The sequence below is a fragment of the Cyprinodon variegatus genome, unplaced genomic scaffold, assembly GCF_000732505.1.
Source record: "Cyprinodon variegatus isolate N-32 unplaced genomic scaffold, C_variegatus-1.0 Scaffold922, whole genome shotgun sequence".
In the NCBI taxonomy this organism is placed as follows: Eukaryota; Metazoa; Chordata; class Actinopteri; order Cyprinodontiformes; family Cyprinodontidae; genus Cyprinodon; species Cyprinodon variegatus.
The window spans coordinates 30,268-51,393 of record NW_015151375.1 but is presented as its reverse complement, the minus strand read 5'-3'; the positions used below and the strand labels follow the sequence as shown (position 1 = coordinate 51,393).

Genomic DNA, 21,126 nt, shown 5'->3' with positions numbered 1-21,126 from the left:
ACAGAAGGTTAAAAAAAAAAAACTAAAGTATGACCCCATCATGCCAGCATTGCTCAACACCAGCTTTGATAGTGCATCCATTGATGTTTTGATCAATCAGCAACAACCTCTTGTAGGAGTGGGGTTAAGGATTTGATTGGAAACCATACAAGCAGTATTTCACCTACAACAGCAGTGTATCACCATAACTTTTAACACAAAACATAAAATGTTATAGTAAAGGAAAAAATTCAGAGAGAGCAGTATTTAAGTGTACTGTATAAACTGAAAGTGTAACAGAAGGACAAACTGCTATTGATACTGTACATAAGCAGAAGAGTTTAGTCAGCCTTAAGAGGATTGTGAAGGAAACACCTTTTATTATCTTCAGGGTGAGTAATGAATTGGATTGCAGCTGGAGTCAGAGCTTTAGGACTTGAAATCTGTGGGAAACAAAATCAATGATAGATGAAGATGCACTTGTATCGTACTTGTAGTAAAGACCTCTGTTTTTTATTTTAAGTTGTTATATCCCAGATTGGTTGATTTTGGGCACTTGAGATAACAAAGGATTAAAACCAAAACAGACTTGTACCATTGTGAAAAAAATGGTCTAATCTGTGAAACATCAAAGATGTTTGTTAAAAACTGTCCTGAACTCTTAATGTCTTCTCGTGTTTGTATTAGGCATTTTGGAAAAAAAAAAAAAAATGCTTTAAATGTTTTAGTACACACTACATTTGGTTTTCTTAAAAAAAGGTCAAATTTGTGAACATTTATCACACTTAGTTTAAATAAACTACATGTTTGAAATGTATCTGTTTTATGGTGGGTAAAGTATGTTTTCGTCTTGGTCTTTCTTAGTCTAGCTGTTAGTTTCAACACATTGGACCAAATTGTCTGGTTTTACACTTAATGAGAAGACAAAGGTAGTAATTTAGCCTTTCAGTGGTTCCCAAAGTGGGGGCTGGCCCCCCTGAGGCGTCCCCATCTAGTTGCAGTGTAAGGACTCGGAACAGAGGACCCAGTATTCAAGGCAGACAGACAGTTGGATAATTCTAAAGCGTTTATTGAAAAACGGCAGATCTGCAGTAACAGCAAGGACGTCTAAGGCAGGAACCCCTGCAGGAGGAAAACACATGTTAGTGACCACGTTAATCTGACGGAGGATGATTATGAACATGTGAGTCACTAACCTGGTTTTATAGTTCAGTCCATGCCCAGAGAACAAAGTTGATTCCAGCCGGTTGGCTGACAACGAGACGCGACGGGCGCCACCCTTAGAGTACCAGACGCCGTAGTCTCAGAGGACGGAGAACAAGCAGGATATCAGATTCAAGCAGACTAAGGAAGGCAGGATAATCCAGTGGGTGGAGCCAAAGCCGGTTCAGAGGACGTGCCAAGGATTCAGAACCAGGAGATCAGAAGTCAGAAATGGTTCAAAAAGGAAATCAGAACAGTGTCAGGAATCAGTTCCAAGTTCAGTTAACAGATAGAATCCAGCAGGAGTCCGAGGACAGAGAAACAGATCAGATGAGAACAGGCAGGCTGAGTGGTTGACAGGCAGAGCAGGTCAGGATCAGGTAATCAGAAACACTAAGGTAATGCTGAAACACTCTTACCACTGGCTCGAGAATATTCTGGCACTGATGACTGGAAGCTGGTTGGTTAAATAGTGACTGGAGCAGGTGACAATAATTAGGGGTGATGAGAAACTGGGCAGACCTTGTCAGGTGAATGATATGAGTAATCCAGCCAGTCATCAGCAGCAAGATTGTCACATGCAGGGGTGGAGTGGTTGAAATAAACTGAATAAAGGAAGTTTTTTATTTTAATTTTTTTTATAGATTACCGTGTTACATAATAAAATAACCAGTTACAATAAAATAATTACTTTTTAAAGGTGATATTTTTTATTTACCGTAAAAGAGATTGTAGCTTATTTAACTAAAAAATTTTACTTATTGTAGTTAGCTTTTCTTTTATCTTTGGAAAAGTGAAAAGGAAACTGTGGGGTAATTGATAAGCAATTTAGTGTAAAAAAAAAAAAAAAGGCCCAACAGCAAAAGTCTGGGAACCATAGTATTAAGGGATTCACTGTTTTTAACAAATTAATAGAGCCTCACAAAAAAAGAAAAAAATAATAAATGATGAAATCAGGAGCTTATGGGGGAAAAGCTAAGCAGTAGCACATTGATTCATTTAAATTGATGAGCTGAAGTTTAAGGAAACTTCTTTTGATAGCAATGAACAAAGAAACGATATACTTCAGAGTACCTCAAAGTCAATTATCCAAGGACCCACTGAGGATGAAATTAGAGCAAAGCTCTGTCGGTCAATAGGACTAGATAACATTGTTATTAAGTGCAATTGGCTTTTAATTGTGCATAATGCACTCCAACTCTACTCTTCTCTTTTAATTATTTTTTTGGCTAAGCTACCCTTCAATACACAGCACCAGCTGCTGCAAGATCAGCTTTTCAATGCAATTATCTGTAGCATTAATGATTTTTGACCAGGGGGAAGGAATGTCGTCGCCCTGAAATCCTTCAATCAATTCGTGCAGTTTGCTGTTGAGCGCTACAGTCCTCCCTGAGAGAATGAATCCTCCAGATTAAGAGGTTAAGATGAAGACACAGAAGAAAATAAATATTACATTTGTCCATATTATAATTCAAGGCTGGTGTGGAAACTTGAATGAGTGCCAAGTCTTGACATGTATTGATTTCTGATGGTGTATGTCAAGGTTTGTTTATTTGGTATTTGCTAATTAAACTCGTACAGTTTTCTTCATTCTTTCTAATCTATATTCTTCAGTGCGTTTTTAATTAACAAGCGTTACACATACAAATTGGATCAGCATTGTTGTTGTTGTTTTTTTTTCATTTTACATGACAAATTATTATATAACAGTTGCAAGGAATTAGTTTACAAGAAATTGTTTCATGCGAGATTTAACTTTCCATTTTTACAACAGTCGTAACAAAAAAACGAACCTCCCATTAAGGGCAAGTTACAAATGGATTCCTTGGCTAATGTATATCAATGAAAATAAAATCTAACATTACATATACATATATATACATGTATATATGTATATATAGATATATATATAGATGTATAAATCATAGCACTGATTGATATCCAATTAAATCAATCCAATTTACTATTACACTCCAATTATTATAGCCACTTTCCATATCTTTATATGTTATACAGGCTCCATCTTTGTGCTTCGGCTATCAAAAAACATAATAACTGCTTTTATATTGATACATAACAGGCAACAATAAACAATGACACCTTTATCCTTTCTAGACGTCCACATTTCTGTGCTGCATTTACACTCTTTGTGTTAAGAATGACTGATTTCCTAAACCACATAGTAGGCATCGCCTCCACAGTCGCATTCGTCCCACTCTGCTGTGGACGTGGATGGATGAAGTTTCCACCCTGTAATTTACACAGGCTGATTATACCCAAGCCTCCCATACCCTTTAATTACAATAGGTGTCCCTTTTGACTAATTGTGTGTTTATGCTCTGGGGCTCAGTTAGTATTGATGCACTCTCCATCGCTTTGCATCCCTTTGCTGCATTTTTTTTAAAAATGTGTCATCTAAAAGTACCTGGTAATGAGCAGAAAGAATGTATATGTCCCTGTCCTTGGACTCTTTAATGTGGAAGGCTGCCTCATTTTACCTTAGCTTCTGTGTTCTCAGCAGTATTTGTCATCTCTGCAGGGTTTGCCTGGCCCTCCTGGTGAGAAGGGAGAGAATGGAGATGTCGGACCAATGGTGAGTGCATCTACCTCTGTAACTTTTCTGTTACAGCGTTCTTAGATTATATTTACATGCACTCCCACTTCAGGGGAATTCTGATTGCTAAACACTTTTATTGAGGGGTGAGTTTGGCAACTCTACAAGGAATACATTTAGATTATTTTGAAGGAAATGTATTGATTTTATTGTGGAGCTTGGGCACCAAATATGTGTCCAGAGCTATTGAATCAAAGTATTTTATTGCAGTGGTATGCATGCAGAGCAAGCACATATGGGTGTATTTCAATAAAGAAATATATATTTTTTAACATAGTTAAAAAGGTAAAACTTATAATTACCTAGGTGGGTTGCACAGGGTCATCATTTTAAACTTTTATTTCTGTAGATTTGTATTATAAATGCTTATATTTAAAAATTATATAAAGTTTAATAAAGCTAATTTTGGATAAGTAGTATCAGTTTGACATAATTGAATTGACTTGAAATCTGTCTTTATTATTAAATTACATTTTTTTCATAAAGTGCCATGTGTTGGAAATTGACCCTATAACTGAACTATATCACTGCCCTAAAACCCAATTGTCAGAAGAAGCCGAATGTGTAGAAAGCTTCAAATCTAAGGAATTTACAGAAAATTAAGTGGAAGGAAAGTTTTTCAGCAGGTTGACGGATTTAGGTTCAAGTATTGTTTACTAGCTCAGATGTTAGTACAATAATATTTTAAGTTAAAGACAATTTGTTTTCAGTTTGAAATTATTTTTCAATGACATACTTTATACACAGTTTATACAAAAACAAAACAAACCATATGGATTTTGTTCTTTCCTTGTTACACATAAATAATGTATTATTTTTGTGTTTACTTAGGCTAAGGGGAATGCAAGGTAACACAATAAAGTGGCAATAAACATCGCTTCTTTGCCTTATAAATATTTGGCCAAATAATTTTTTCTCCGGTTTGAACTAAAGTTATTTAGTAAATATACTGTATTATAGAAAAATAAATCCAGCTCAGTGCATTTGATGTTGACCTGGATGATACAAAATATTTGGTAAAATACTGTTATTTACATTCCAAATATAAAAACCCAGCAGTCACACTGAATGAAACATCTGCATATTTTGTATGTGGTTGTGTAAAGACAGTGTACTATGTAAAAATGCAAGTATGTTGAAAGTCTGACATATCTTTATATTTTATGATAATGGCTGCCATGTTTTCTTTTAAAATAACTAGTGTGCTGTGGTGTTACATCCAAATTAATATAACTATCAACAGCAGATATTTCCATTTTTTCTGTCTGTGTTAGGATGGAAATAGATCTGCTAATAAGTCCAGTAGCACCGCATCATTCTAAACTCTCTTTCTGATAGGGTCCACCAGGTCCGCCCGGTCCCAGAGGTCCACAGGGGTCCAGTGGAGCAGATGTGAGTTTAGCTTTAATTTTTATATCCTTTATTTCATTGAGTTTTGGCCTGAATCGAAATCAGCCAAAAATAAATAAATGGATAACGGATTCAACACGTTTTATGGTTGTGATTTGTATTTAGGGTGCACAAGGTCCCCCTGGAGGTGTTGGTTCAATGGGAGGTGTTGGTGAGAAGGTAAGATACAATAAACTGGAGACTAATCATGCAAAAGTACATTTATCCCAGTTTAACTGGTTTATCAATCTGGTTTATCTGATTTATGTCCTTAGGTAGGTGATTGCTCAAACCTTTTAAGGAGTTACGTGTTCTTTGATTTGCATAGCTGCAAAACATGAAGCATATCTGATTTAACACTCTAATTATAAAGATGTTTATAGATTTTTATGTCACTTTTTTACAGGGAGAAACTGGGGAGGCCGGTAACCCAGGACCACCTGGAGAACCTGGTATTGCAGTAAGTATGAAATTCCAATAGAAATGCTTTTTTATCTAATTTCAGGTGATTTTTTTCCCTGTATCTAAATATGATGCGTTATTTTTTTTAAAGAAAGAAAACAGCCTGTTATTTTGATTCAGACTAGCTCTTAATTAGAGAATTGTATTTTCCAATTAAATTTTTACTTACTATAAATTTTTACCCATCTCCAATTTTTATAAACTAACTATTTTGACCATCATCCCCTCTCAGAGGTAGAGCTTTATACTGGCAGAATACTCCACTCCTCCAAGGGTAGCATATTATTTGGGGAAACATTAATGTTTAAGAAATAAAATAACAACATAGTGTGTGTGCTAAATGAGTTTTAATCACTAATTTGCATGTTAAGTCTAAGAGAAATTAATACTAGGTGCTATAGGTTATATTATGTGTGTATATCTCACAGCTGTTATTGATCCAGGCGAACAGTAGCCAGTGTTTACCAGTGACTGAAAACCCTTTATCTCAGTCATTGGTGTGAGTCTTCTTGTGTGTGACTCCATCAGTGGGTATTGATGTTTCTGCCAGCTGCATCATATCTGTTTAGTGATAAATTGACCCCGTGTAGCAAAGAAAATCAAGGTCAATTCTGAGGTGGCACGCTGGGAGTCTCTAAATAAGAGCTAATGTTTGATAGTTTAACGGATGATTGTGGTCCTGTAGCTATGCTTTAACAACAGGCCATGCGTTAAATGTCCAATTCTGCTATTAGCAGAGTAAAAATAATCTACTGTTAAATTTATCAAGCAGATGATCTGGACTGAATGGAGCATGAAGTTCAGATCTGCTCTTAGCTTAGTAACTTTCTCTCTTACCTCATGTTTTGCTATCCACTGATGTGGAAAACAGACATTTAGCATTTTCTATATAGTTTAGAGTTTGCTTTTCTGGTTCTTATGATTAAAAAGAAACTTTACTGAAATTTCTCTCCAGGGCCTTAGAGGTGAGACTGGTGAGAAAGGAGAAACCGGCCCACCCGGAGCTGCTGGACCCCCTGGTGGCCGAGGACCTCCAGGAGACGACGGTCCCAAGGGAAACCCTGTATGTGGGCTGTTCTTAAACACACACTTTTCCCAGAGCTATGCATCAGTAGAGCTGTCAGTGATAGCACAATTTTTTGACATTTTTCAGTTTAACTGCCTGCTGCCAGAACTGTTGTTGACACAGTGGAACACATCCGAGTCAAACTCAGTCTTCTCAATATCTTGATTTTTCTATAGGGAATTGCCGGCTTCCCAGGAGACCCGGGTCCACCTGGTGAGCCTGGTGCAGCAGTAAGTTTTCCTTTTCTGCTCTTTTTTTTAACATGAAAACAGATGGAGAACTATTTTAATAAGCCTGGCTTACTTATTTTATTATTTTTTTAGGGTCTGGATGGTTTAGGTGGTGAGAAGGGTGATGATGGAGAGCCTGGACAACCGGTGAGTTTAGTTTGATGAGACGTTTTACTTAGTTTCCCATTAAAGATTTAAAAAAAAAAGAAAAACCACAATTCTGACATATTTTGTTTGATTGAAAATGTATTAGAATCTTTGAATCTTATATTCAAATATCCTTTTTTTTCAGCGTTTGCAAAATATATCAAACTTTTTATTAAATTCTCATATATAGAATTTTGGGCAGTAATTGCATTAAGATGAATCACAAAAGAAGCAAAACTTTTATATTTAAATGTTAAATATTCTGCATAAAAGAAAACAGTTCTTTTTTCCAATGACATGCAGAGCTGAGTATCTAACACCACTTAATTTCTCTAAAGTGAGGCTAAGTGTTCCTATATGCTCTAATTTAGGGTCCTCCAGGTCCATCTGGTGAGGCTGGAGTACCTGGTCCTCCTGGAAAAAGGGTGAGTACTTCTCCAAGTGATGCTTTGGATAAGATACTCCTGTTGAGCTCTTGGTCTCTATTTTTAAAGTTCTCTTTGCATGCCCCAAGCTACTTCATTACGCACTGATCCATATTTATAAGGGTGGGCTTAGGTTTGAAATGTATTTCCTTCTGTTTCACCAAAAATGATTCCCACAGAGACAGAGAAGCATAAAGAGTTTGCATTGATTGAAGATAACATTCATTGGTAATACAGACATTTTAATGGAGAGATAAAAGATTATTGGAGGAAATTAGATGTTTATTTAAAGTTCTAACACGTCCTCTTAACTCTTAAGTCCTAAAACCATAGACATGGTTACATAACAGATTTTAATATGAATCATTCAAATTATTGACTGACTGGTTTGTTTCCTTCAGCAGAAATGTCAAACTTTACTTCTAAAGCTTTAGGAAGTGCAAATTTTACTGAGTTATGTGGATCGGGTCTAAACAACAAAAATGTTTCTAAGATGGTGGAATAATCAACAGTGATGGTTAGGACCCTAAAACAGACACAGCTTATTTATATTCCCCTATATGCTAATTACATTCTAAACCAGAATGAATGTGTTTTACAATGTCACTGACTCAGTGTATTCGGCTTGGTTTATTTAGAAAGAAAACTTTTAACTAAACTGTCTGCATATTTGGATTGAATTCTTTTTTTTTTTTAGATGCATTAAGATAATATGTGTTGTAAAATGGCAGTTTATAAATAAAGTGAATTGAATGAATTCAGTGTTTTTTGTTTCTTACTGGAAGTTTCTTACTGACTTCATGCCAGTACCTACCAGCCAGCTGGACATTTTGTGCCTTTTTCTGAACATCTACAGTATAATTTTAATTACTCTATATCTTCAAAGTTTTCTTCTCAGCTTTGACAACAAACAAATGCAACTATGTTAACAATACCACAGACTTTAAGCTAATCTATAAATATCCAATATTGGGAAGTCTTATAATTATTTTGATTGGGTATAATCTTCTGTGTCTAACAAAAATTAACTATCCAAAACAGATAATATCACTGTAAATAAAATAAAATAAATAATAGAATATTTGTCCTTTAAAATATTAAATCTATTATATCTATTCAGAATTTTCCCTGCATTGTAGCATTTTTATAAGTTTACTTATTATAATCTATTCATACATGTTGTTCCATATGATGTTAATCATGGACAGTTTTTGAACACTGACATAGCCTGGATGAGATTTAGAATCTTGCTCACACCCTTTTCCCCAAGACTCCTTATCTCTGATAAATTAGCTTTTTTTCCAAAGTCTATATAAATTTTTCTCATTACATTTTTTTACTGCTCTGCAGAGGAGAGATTTCTTTTAAATAAACAATTAATAAAAGATATGGGTAAAAGTTAAGACAAAAAGATTTACAAAAAGTCAGATTAAGATGATTCTTGCCTATTTTTGATTCCTTTACTGTGCTTCTCCCATTCGTTTTCTGCTATTTTGATATTTGTTTTTTTGTCCTACTAGAATAAAACTTTTAAGGAGGCCTATTTTAACATATTTTTTTAACCAGCTTATGATACTTAGTGGAAATACACCAGTTGAAAATTTTGTAGATAATTCCCGAGTTTTCAAGGTTTTCCCTTAAACAATACGTGTAGGTGCTGTTTGATATATTATTATTGCATTATTGGTATTTAGATATTAATGTGTGGTGCCTGTTTTTCAACTCACAAGGTTTGGCTGGCATAATATACATTAGTTAACAACATATGACTGTAGCTTGACTTTAAATGCAGGTCAGGTAGGGTTGATCATACATTTTAAACAAGTTGGTAAGCACTTTTTATCCCCATAATTTGTATTCCCCTGGCTAGCGCTGAACAAATTAGACTCCAGTTCCATGTCCATATTAATGGACTCTGTAATATAATTTTTCATCCTTCACCAGGGTAATTCTGGCTAAGCCTCCATCCTGGTATCTCCTTAAAAATGACTCCAGTTTGGTGTTCATTGATGCGTGTAACTCCTTGACTACATTAGCACACAGATACACCCACACACTAGTGCCTGCATACACATATTATCCAGGGTTCATAACCTACATGGAGGACCTGTGGCTTTTGTGTTGTGCTTTCGATTATAGCTACTAATGCCACATGTTAGCCCACTTAGGGGCTGTTTCACCAGAGGCTGTGTTGAGAAAAGGCTGATGCATTTGTATCGGCGTGTAAATATTATGTGGGACAGTTGCACTTATCCCGCCCAGCTTTGCAAACCTCTTCCCTTTCTCAAAGTCAGAACAAACTTTACCTAAATGATATGATGGCACTATTTTCAGTTGATTTTAGATAATTTTACTGTAGATTAACTTAATCTGTACTCTGGTTCTTATAAATAGGCTATAAATATCCTGAGGTTATTTGATATAAAGAACTTAATGGTGACTGATTTTTTTTTTCTCAGGGAGGCATTGGACCAGTAGGTCAAGAAGGAAAACAAGGAGAAAAGGGATCTAAGGTAAGTTCTAGTGATCTGGATTGTACAAATCAAATTAAAATTTTTGCACTGTTTGTAATTTTTACTTGGTTTACATTTAGATATTTCAGCCTTTTTAAAATATTGCTAAAAATGATCTGTTTGATCTGAAGTATTCTATTTTAACTCTATATGTTTTCTATTTTGTTTACACATATGTAAAACAAACGTATACCTCCTCAACAAAATAAAATATTTCAGAAACTAAAAAAATGTAAAATATATAACTACATAGAATTTGCATTGTGTAAATAGGAAAGCATACAAGATGGAAAAATATAGATTTCTGTAAAATATCAATAATAATTCATAAAGACAGGTGACATTTCAATTTCATTACATATTAGAATTATTCAATAAAGTTCTATTTCATCCCTACTGATGAATTCATAGAACCGTAGTTACATACCTAACTTTCGTTTTTTTTGTTTTTTTTTATCTGAAATAAAAAAAAACAAAGGAATCTGAAACACAGTTACTGTATAACTTGTGTCAGGTTTTGTTAGTGTCTAAGAAGTTAAGTTAATTTATATTGGTCCTAACATCAGCAGCACCACTACGTTGATGTAGCGTCATTGATTGATGTTTTGCTTTAAGAGGGAAGAGGAATTTTAAACCTTTTAAAAAAGTCCCAAAAACTGTCGGTCTTACAAAATACTAGAAGTCACCCATCTCCAAATGTTTTCATCTGATGTCCTGCTGAATTGTCCTATATTGCTGCAAATTAGCTGTATGAAGGAAATTATGAGGTCCCTAGAGGATCAAGATATTTAATTTTAACATCCTTGCATTTCCACCAGCATCAACGGAAAAAAGTCTAATTTAAGCCATAAAGACAATGTTTCACATCTAAGTCAGATAACATGAAGAATCATAAGGCCAGAACACACAATTTGGGTACGCCTTTTTGATCTCCAATACATCTGCTCAGATTTTTTTTCACTTCTGTGTCTGTGCCATACAATTTAAAACAATTTCCCACATTTGCTTTGGACAGATTATGATCAGTTATAAAAAAGATAAATAACAATCCCAAAGCCCTACTTGACAAATGTGAAGCATCTCAAATAAGAAAAGATAGAGAATTTTCCAATGCCAATATTAAAAACATGATGAGATCTAAATCTAAAGAAAAGATTGCCGCTAAATTCCTGTGCAGTCTGACTAAAATAGACCTGGGGTTTATCTCAGTTGGAGCTACGCAAACCCCTTGTGTAGAATCATTGACTTTCAATGAGCTCTAAACGCCACAACCCTGTTCGACACGATTTTCTGTCGGATCGGATGCAAAATCGTATTCGGTGTGTTCTGGCCTTAAGTCATAATAATGTAACTATGTAGTTAACACCCCCCGGATGATAATTTCAGAATACCAAATCTGATCCTAATCCTAATTGGTTGTCAAAACAAGCATAATTACCTCAAGTCAATCAATAACGTGCACCTCCTGGGATTTAACACATGAAAACCTTTAATTGCACAACATTCTAGCCCCTCCCACTTCTCACTTCCTCTTGTGCTTTGACTCTGAAACCAACATGAGTTTTCAGACTTTGAACCTGCTGAGTATTACCCTATGTTAGAGTTCTTGAAAAGTCCTTCTGGTCGGATGGTTACCATTTAGTACTATATAGGTCATTCATTTTTTAGTGACTAGTCCGGAGGATGTTGTTTTAAAAGGTTTGGCTACAGTTAATCTGCTAAGACCCTCCAGGTATACTGAAGAACAACGCTCATATATGCATTTTACACCATTAAAGAACTTAACCTAACAAATGTGACTCAAAAATCCATTGTTCACTCTCCTATATACATTTTACCATACGTTATTTGCAGGCTTTGGCAGGGAATTGTTTTACATCATTTAAAGAATAATCATGATAAAATTGTTTACATTCTTGACAAATACTCTCCATCACACTTTTGAAATATGAAAACGGTGCATTTTTAATTCCAGGTTTACTGAAACAGAAATAAAGTCATTATTTCTGATCAAAGACCTTATTTTAAAAGTGGTTCTTTAGATTTGGTAAAGTTTGGGGAAAGATACTGAATCACTGAACTGAATAGGTTGTTGTTATGTTTTTTTGTTGTTTTTTCTGAGGCTAAGATCATCATCTTTTCCATTTTATTTAGGGAGAAGCTGGATCGGAGGGACCTGTTGGAAAAACTGGACCTGTTGGGCCTCAAGGTCCCCCTGGAAAGCCTGGTGCTGAGGGTCTGCGTGGTATTCCTGGCCCTGTTGTGAGTTGAGCTAAAACTTGATGCCCTATGAAATATGTAGTTATTAGTGGCACTCCTTGAATCAGGGGTTGCTGAACCTAATGTTCAAAAGTCAGAGAGTGATTTCTAGATAAGGTCAAAGGTCGCTCAGAAGCAAATTAATTCGATTTTTATCTCTATTTGATTCTATTTTTACATATTTAACTACATTATTTTTCACTTATATTTTATGCATACGAATTATCAAAATAAACTGACCTTTACACCATGACCTTCGATTCATTCATTTATGTTAGGCTACATCTATTACAGAAACTGTAAACCAATAATCACATATGTAATTAGCCAAAGTTGTTACTTTCAACAAAAAACTATGCTTAACATTGCGCTTGCTTTCTACAGTTTTCTGGAAGCTTTAAGTCAGATTGAAGTCCCCTAAGAAGTTATTTTTTAATTGAGTAAAAAGTCCTTCGAAACTTAAAAAAAAAAAATGTTTTAATAACAGAATAACATAAAAAACAAATCTTATATTCATTCAAACAAAACAAATCTGTTATAATTCAAGATGTGTTATTGAAAATCAGTGGCAAAAATCTGTGACTGTATGTGATTATCTAATGTAACACCTTTGATACAGCGATACAGTCTTTGGTCTCAGACTATTTGTCCACGAAATTGTCTAGCCAAAACAATTGGTGGCTATGAAGATGGGAAATGTGGTATATTGCATTTACAGGATTATAAATGCCTAATACAAATGATACACACTAAAAAAATCAGAGTATAGTTTAGGAAAAAAAGTTAAAATTGATCTTTATTTAGATTGCCAGGCATTCTTGCTCAATTCAACAATTTGTCTGACCTCAACTGAAGTTGTTATAGCTGCAAAGGTGACTATGTACACCCAATGGTTTCACGACTGGATCTAAAGGTTGTACTTTTTGTGAAGATAGATGTTTGAATGTTTTTGATTGCTGCTTCCAACATGACCTGGCAATAAGGGGCAAACAGATTTCTAAATCTGGGATAATATAGAATAGGTTGCAACAAACAGAAGTCATTAAAAGGTATTTTCTATTTTACCCTTTAAACATCAGTTTAAATGGTTCACTGACACTTTTTAGAAAAAAAAACATATTATATAGATCACATCTAGAAATAATCAAAGTCTGTCATATTTCATGTTTTTTACTTTTTCAGTTGTATGATTTTGCCTGTGTTTTAGTTTTGGGCAGATGGAGTGCCCTAAACGCCAGCGGCAACCTGCTTCAGATTAACAAAGCTTTCAGTGTGGATGTTGATTGTAGGCCAAATTAAAAACCTAAGCATAACCAATTTTATTTGTTTTTTTTTCAGGGTGAACAAGGACTGCCTGGTGCGTCTGGTCAAGATGGTCCCCCAGGACCTATCGTAAGGCTGTCTTTTCTGTCACTAGCATCTATTAATGCCTTTAAATCCAATTCACATGTAATACACAATGCAAAAAAACATCTTAAATTATGGTCTTCAAAACCTCAGTGATATGAGAAATAGTTTTATTTTTCATAGTAGAATTTACATGACAATTAAGTTAAGATGTTTTATGGAATGCATACAAATACCCAAAAAAGGCAAATAAACATGTTTCCTTTGATTGATAAACATGATTTATCAATTGCTCTTATTTCCTCTCCTTAGGGACCCCCTGGACTTCCTGGCATGAAAGGAGACTCTGGATCCAAAGGAGAAAAGGCAAGACATTATTATAATACTAATCATATAGCCCTTTATAGTGAATTCCTTATATTCAATAAGTAATCTTACCCAAAGCTTACAAATCCAGCAACCATCTAGGCATGTGCACCTTTAGTTTGTTCACCCCCTCCCAGAGAGATACAAAGCAGCTGTGCTCTGTGTGGCTTTTTTTATCAAGTGGACTAAATGAATATGTATTAGAATAAAAACATCGTCTTTGCTAAATTCACTGTTTTAATGCCAGATTCAAAAGCAGACACACAACGGCTGGTGTAAAGAAAAAAACTGCAGTAAACATAGAAATTATTGATAGGCAAATGCTTGACTCTAGGCATCCTTTCAACTCACCAGGCACTATGTATAAATTTGCATTCATCCCCCCCAGTAGTGACATATGCTCAAAAAATGAGCTTCTGTTGCTTTATTATTATTGTTATTTTGTAACTTGTTTAAATGAACAAATGTTCCTTTTCCAGGGTCATCCTGGTCTAATTGGTCTGATTGGACCCCCTGGTGAACCTGGAGAAAAGGGAGACAGAGGTCTGCCTGGACTTCAGGGTACTGGAGGTGGCAAGGGAGAACCTGTAAGTGCATGTCATAAGAATAGCTATTAATCAAAACATGTTCATTGGGTTTTATGAGTTATTGGTGGATTAATTTCCTCTTGGTGCAGCTTATCATTAAGCACTGATGAAATCCATCTTGTTGTATTTCATAAGGGCATTGCTGGTGCACAAGGTCCTCTTGGACCTCCTGGTCCCCCTGGACTTCCAGTAAGTTTTATTCATGTTGGAAATAGTCTTTTTTTTTCTGCCTCATTTTGACTTACCTCTATCTTACATTACTATTGACTTATTTTTTTACCAGGGTGCTCTAGGACAGAAAGGATCTAAGGGATCAGTTGTATGTTACTTTCAATACTTTCTTGGATTCTTGGATGTTTTTTATATTTAGTATTTAAGCGTTCTTAATGCCCCTGTCATGTTGTTTGCATTGTTTTTTAGGGCTCAACTGGTCAGAAAGGAGACCCTGGACTCATTGGACCACCTGGACCACCTGTAATTATACATTTATCTTGTTCCATATAATATAAAAGGGTTTAAGTTTCAAAGATTACTTTACCAAGAATATAATTTCTTTGAGAAGGTAAATCATAGCAAAATTTTGTTTTATTATCCAAATACATTTTAATATAATAATTCAAAGCATTTATTTTAAGAAAGACCAATTTCACACAAATACATTTAAAATAAATACATTTGATAGATAGATAGATAGATAGATAGATAGATAGATAGATAGATAGATAGATAGATAGATAGATAGATAGATAGATAGATAGACAGACAGACAGACAGACAGACAGACAGACAGACAGACAGACAGACAGACAGACAGACAGACAGACAGGTTTTGGATTAATTAGAAACAAGTGATAGAAAAGGATGAGACATACTTGGAGCTGATTGGAAAATAAAAGGAAACTTTTCAAAAACAGGATGAATCTGGGGGGAAAAAATATAAATAAGCACCCATCTCAGATATTTTTGTTAACAGACACTTTCCTTCTAAAATGATTAAGTTAAGCTATTTGCTAAGAATTACAACCAAAATATAGATTTTTGTGGTAGAAACAACACCAATAATATTGACTGCAAACTGCAGACAACCCAACAAACGCAAAGTAAACCATAGACATATGGAAATTATGGGAGCCATCTTGGGCAGGTCGACCTGCTACCTTATCAGGCCTATCAGAATACTCTTAACCCCACTAAGAATATTTAAATATGCTGAACCATTTGTTTATTTTCAGCAAAAGACAAAACTGTAAAAAGTGGTTTAAAATTCACTGATTATCTACTCTTATATTATCTCTATGAGGTAAACTGTTTGCATGCAGTTTCAACAGCACCACAGGAAGATGATTCTGGTGGGCCAGACACAGAACCTTGAGGGACACCTGCTGTGGCCTTTACTGTACAAAAAAGAAAATATAATCTGTACAGTTACAAATTTGTATAGCTATATTAAAAAACACTCAATGATTTAATCTGAAGTTAAGCCAAAAAAAAAAAGATTATGCATTTATGACTGTCTCATCAGTACTTTATGGCAGACAGGAAATGTATCAAATTTCAATCAAACTTTATTCTACACAGCAGTAAAGTTTCTCTTGACCAGAATAGAAATGACAGCTCTAAAGAGAGTCGGTTAGTAAAAAGAGATTCAATTATAATTTAGACTTTATGGTTTGAGGGTATATTAAATCTTAGTATAACGTCTAATTTTCTATAAGTGCTAATTTTTTATCTTATGTCCTGCAGGGTCCACCTGGTGACATGATTCAGCCGCTTCCCATTCAGCAGTCTGGCAAAAAAAGCAGGCGACAGGCTGAGATGCAAGGGGATGAGCCTTTGACAGACTATGGAATGGAGGGGCCGGGAGCGGAGGGAATGGATGATGTTTTTGGATCACTTAACAACCTCAAACAAGACATTGAGCGCATGAAGTTCCCCATGGGCACCCAAGACAACCCCGCCAGGACCTGCAATGATCTGCACCTCAGCCAGCCCGATTTCCCAGATGGTACAATGATAAAAAAAAAAAAAAGATTGAGCATTACTCCTTGATAGCAGAAATTAGTAGACTTTTAAATAGCTAGTAGATTAAAGGGAAACAAGAATTGGAAAATATAGAGGATGTGAGCTGTTTTTTTGATGGTTTGTCATGGATCTGTTTCTCTTTCAGGTGAATACTGGATTGATCCCAACCAGGGCTGCATCGGAGACGCCATCCAAGTGTTCTGCAACTTCACAGCAGGTGGAGAAACATGCATTTACCCAGACAAGAAATCAACAGGAGTGAGTATATTGTTGTTACAACACTACATCACATTGGTCAGGTAAAATATGCATTGTTCTTTTTACTGGTTTAGTAACACTTTATAATCATGTAAGGGCAACTTTAAGACAATACTGAAATAATAATCATGTTTTTTTAATTTTTATTTCTTTTTTTGCTGGTATTTCTTGTAGGTTAGAATATCCAACTGGCCTAAGGAATCTCCAGGTTCATGGTTTAGTGAATTCAAGCGTGGCAAGATTGTGAGTCAGACTTACAGAAATACCTTCCAGAATATATTGATAAATTAATGTTTTTGCTGCTTGCTTAAGAAATGTCTAAAACTTATATAGTCACTGCACTATATATATATATATATATATATATATATATATATATATATATATATATATATATATATATATATATATATATATATATATATAATCTTTTCCCTCCTACTTTTCTTCTTTCCCCTCTGATAACTCTGTAATTTTGTTTACCTCCAAACCCTCCCAGCTGAACTATGTGGACGTTGGTGACAACAGCATTAGCGCTGTGCAGATGACCTTCCTGAAGCTGCTTAGCTCTTCAGCACGGCAGAACTTCACCTACATTTGCCATCAGTCTGTGGCTTGGTACGACGCCAAGGCCGATAACTTCGACAAAGCGCTCCGCTTCCTGGGCTCCAATGATGAGGAAATGTCTTATGACAATAATCCCTTCATCAAGTCTCTGATGGATGGCTGCTCGGTAAACAGACATTTCAAAGTTTCAGTTTGCAATTAAAGTTTTTTCTAAATCCCATGAAATCCCACTAATCCTTACAGACATGTAGAAAGTTAGAGAAAAAGGGTGAGAATAGGTTCATATTTGACATGGCAGAAACAGTTGCCATCATAAGGAATATCCTAGCTTAAAAAATTAAACTAATGATAAAATTGGATGCTAATATTATTGCTCAACTAAAAAGGAGAGGAATTAATGGAAATGTTTAGTATCCTAAAAAATACATAGATTTCCAATTATTTAAATGTTTTTTTGTTAAAAATAAAGGGTTATTTTAAGATTATTTAACATTCTCTATTGCTTCTAATGTTTTGTAATTGCACTTGGGTCATATAGCTCAACTTTACCCCTTTTTGTTTTTTTGTGCAGATGAAGAAGGGTTATTCAAGGACAGTGTTGGAAATTAACACACCTCGCATTGACCAGTTACCCATCATTGATGTGATGATAAATGACTTTGGGGAATCCAACCAGAGGTTCGGCTTTGAGGTTGGCTCGGTGTGTTTCCTCGGCTAGACCCGTCCCTCTTCTCCCCAGCTGCTGAAGGACTATCTGAGAGAGTTGGCAATAACACCCACATAAGAGAGCCTTTAGCCACCACCTGTTCTCCGCAACAAAGTAAAAAACCTGTTTTCTTTATGGCAAAGAAGATCCAACAAGCTGGGAGAAAGACAAGAGCATGCCTTCACCCTGCTTTAAAAACGCTTACCAGGGGAAACTCCTCCTCGCCCTTGTAGGGCCAGAATCAAATGACTTTTATTTGAAATGAGAGTGACATCAGGAAAAGAACTTTTGATGCAGTGGTGGACAGTTGCATACTTAAAGCATTGGCAAGAGGATCCGCTCACCCAAAGCCCCGTCCTCCCTCCTCCCTAGACCTCCCTCCTCCCTAGACCTCCCACCTGTCCTCTCTGCATGCTCCAAGTGATGCTCTGTTTACATCACAGAGGTGCTTTTGTGCAGAATTGCAAAACACTTAAGGTGCTACCAATAGTGCATTTGAAACAAACTGTAATTAATAATATTTGAATTTTGTACATTACTGTTCCTCTCTGAATACACTCTAAAACCTGCATGTACTTCTTCAGTTTTAGTTAAATATTTGGTCAACTTTGTTAGAATACATTTTATAAGGATATTTAAAGTTTCTTAGACTGTGTTTGAAAACATCTATGAAACACATTTGACAAAAGCTTCAATTTGTAAGTATGAATCGATCCTTTTGTAAATATTACAAGTTTTATCCTGTTGAATTACCTTAGACATCAACTGGAACATGACCTCTAATTAAAAAAAAACAAAGCCGATAATGTATCCAGTAGGAACCTAAGCCATATTTAAATGAGATTACCATATAAATATAATAAGAAAGGGTTACTATTCCAGCTGTAATACCTCAATTTCCTTAAAAAATCTGCAGACACGTCAAATTTGCATTTTTTGTGATTTTTAACTAATAGCATTAATATTTTTATGACCATAAAATGTGTCCAGTTGTTTTCATACAATCCCAGAGAGGACCTGTGGATATTTCCTTTGTAACAATGAACAGAATGCTCCCATGTGCCTTAAATTGTTCATTAAAAAATATATATATTAAAATTGGGTTCTGAAAAAAGGTGGTTTGAATGTTTTTGTTTTTTTAGTTTCAGAAACAAGTAGTGTTTGCTTTTTATTTTTCTATTTTACAAAGCTTATATCCTTATCTATTTTCTCTTGGAAAAAGAAACACAGGATAATTTGTATTTGGGTCTTTTTTACTAAATTTTTCTTTATTTGCTTTTGGGTTTTTTTTTTTCTCTCTTTCTCCGACTCGGATTTTTTTTTTGGCATTTCTGCGTTATTGACGTAAAGTTCTGGAAATCAAAGCCACTTTCTAAAACCTGTGTAATCACAGTATGTCTAAAACCTATGTACAACTGCAATAAAAGTTTGGTGCTTTGCTAAGTGCACATTGCAATCATTTTGCGTTCCCTTGCTAAATGAATTGTTCGAGTGTAAAGTGGAGCCATTCTGTAATACTGAAGTGCTCTTTTTCCTAGTTTACATTGAGCTGAATCCTACATAACGCCACTGCAGTTATGTTTTTTTAAAAGCACGGCAAAACCAGGAGTTGGATAATCATGCAACATGGGGAACCCACAGTATTCATACCTCCTAAATGTTTTTAAATCCTGTCACTCTACCCAACAAATATTGATAAATCTGAAACTAATTAGGAAGAATATATACTTTTTATTTATCTAGTTTACTTCTTTTTACATATAAGAACCATGGGTTTGTTTTGAAGCCGTTTTACTCAAATACACCAAAATGTACTGCCAATATCCCTGCATTTCTAAAGAGATTCAAGAAGACTCTGACTGAAAGCATTCACTTCTTCATTTCAATGAAAAATATCTTTGTAGCAACAAATGCAGAGGTTATACATGTGTCCAAAGGAAAGAGTTGACCTTTGACGGCTTGTTTTTCTTTAAGTCAATTACTGTGATGTCACTACCCCAACAAATGATGGAAGAAATATTGTGTCCTCTGTCCCTCCTTCAGTCAAGTCTTTTATCCAGGGGATAGTGGGTAATAGTTTTATACTTATTCCTATTTTTCCTGAAATTAACATTCGTCTTCCTTGATTTTTTTTTCACAAAGTTGTCCAGCACCTCCTATCCATTGTTTTGGTCATCTCTGCTTCTTGTATAATCAGTTTGGAACTTAATGTAAGCATGTAAAAAGTTATTATCTGAAGTCTTCTGAGAATATCAGTAAATAACCATCAATAAGACCAAGAAACACAACCAACAGTTTAAGGATAGAAGTGTTGAGAAATGGAAGGCAGGGTTTAGATCTATCACAATGTCCGTAGTCTAGAATGTTTAAAGGACACCATTTCATCCAAAATAACAAAAAAGAAAAAACTGGTTACAAGTCCAAGAAAGAAATTGCTATCCAGCAAGACTAATAACTCTTAAGGCAGCATAAATTAGAGGAAAATCAGGGGTACCCAAAAAAATATGAAGGAGCTGCAGAGGTCCACATTAGAGCACTCTGCAGAAGATTTCCCACTGAATTTCTGAGCATTACCACCTTCTACTGGTGCCGCTTTATTTACTTCCACACCCAGTACATGCATAAGCCCTGGTCACACACCTCGGTACATTAAATATGGTGGTGATAGAACTAAGCGTTGAGGGAAAAATGAAGATATAGGTAGAACCATTTTGATGGAAGACATGTTGGAAAACAGACAAGACCTTTACCTTGTAGCATCTTTAAAAAGTACATCTTTAAAGCTCTTTAAATCCACGACTCAGCCTGCTACCCAGCCAAGTGAAAGCAGTGGTTGTGCTATGTCTGATTTTGACTCAGATGACTCCAATTCAACCTCCATCCCCTTCTTCACCATAGTAGCTAAGCTCTATCTGGCTTTCCCATGGTGCTTCTACAACCTTGTCTTTATGAGACTGTAAATCCTCCTTGACTCTTAGGGCCGGAT

At 35.3% G+C, this 21,126-nt stretch overlaps 1 protein-coding gene across 1 annotated transcript in view; it reads left to right on the top strand.

Annotated features, from left to right (window-relative positions):
- The window catches only part of LOC107099952 (collagen alpha-1(XI) chain-like), a 102,987-nt gene extending 83,996 nt beyond the window's left edge, over positions 1 to 18,991 (top strand). Inside the window, exons 47-67 of the mRNA XM_015398282.1 lie at positions 3,722 to 3,775; positions 5,135 to 5,188; positions 5,312 to 5,365; positions 5,592 to 5,645; positions 6,603 to 6,710; positions 6,890 to 6,943; positions 7,037 to 7,090; positions 7,462 to 7,515; positions 9,975 to 10,028; positions 12,183 to 12,290; positions 13,626 to 13,679; positions 13,947 to 14,000; positions 14,480 to 14,587; positions 14,723 to 14,776; positions 14,871 to 14,906; positions 15,008 to 15,061; positions 16,331 to 16,592; positions 16,755 to 16,867; positions 17,042 to 17,110; positions 17,367 to 17,600; positions 18,006 to 18,991. Coding sequence (XP_015253768.1) covers positions 3,722 to 3,775; positions 5,135 to 5,188; positions 5,312 to 5,365; positions 5,592 to 5,645; positions 6,603 to 6,710; positions 6,890 to 6,943; positions 7,037 to 7,090; positions 7,462 to 7,515; positions 9,975 to 10,028; positions 12,183 to 12,290; positions 13,626 to 13,679; positions 13,947 to 14,000; positions 14,480 to 14,587; positions 14,723 to 14,776; positions 14,871 to 14,906; positions 15,008 to 15,061; positions 16,331 to 16,592; positions 16,755 to 16,867; positions 17,042 to 17,110; positions 17,367 to 17,600; positions 18,006 to 18,152 — 1,833 coding nt within the window. The 3' untranslated portion in view covers positions 18,153 to 18,991. The remainder of the gene's footprint in view (positions 1 to 3,721; positions 3,776 to 5,134; positions 5,189 to 5,311; positions 5,366 to 5,591; positions 5,646 to 6,602; positions 6,711 to 6,889; positions 6,944 to 7,036; positions 7,091 to 7,461; positions 7,516 to 9,974; positions 10,029 to 12,182; positions 12,291 to 13,625; positions 13,680 to 13,946; positions 14,001 to 14,479; positions 14,588 to 14,722; positions 14,777 to 14,870; positions 14,907 to 15,007; positions 15,062 to 16,330; positions 16,593 to 16,754; positions 16,868 to 17,041; positions 17,111 to 17,366; positions 17,601 to 18,005) is intronic.
- Positions 18,992 to 21,126: the final 2,135 nt, after the last annotated feature.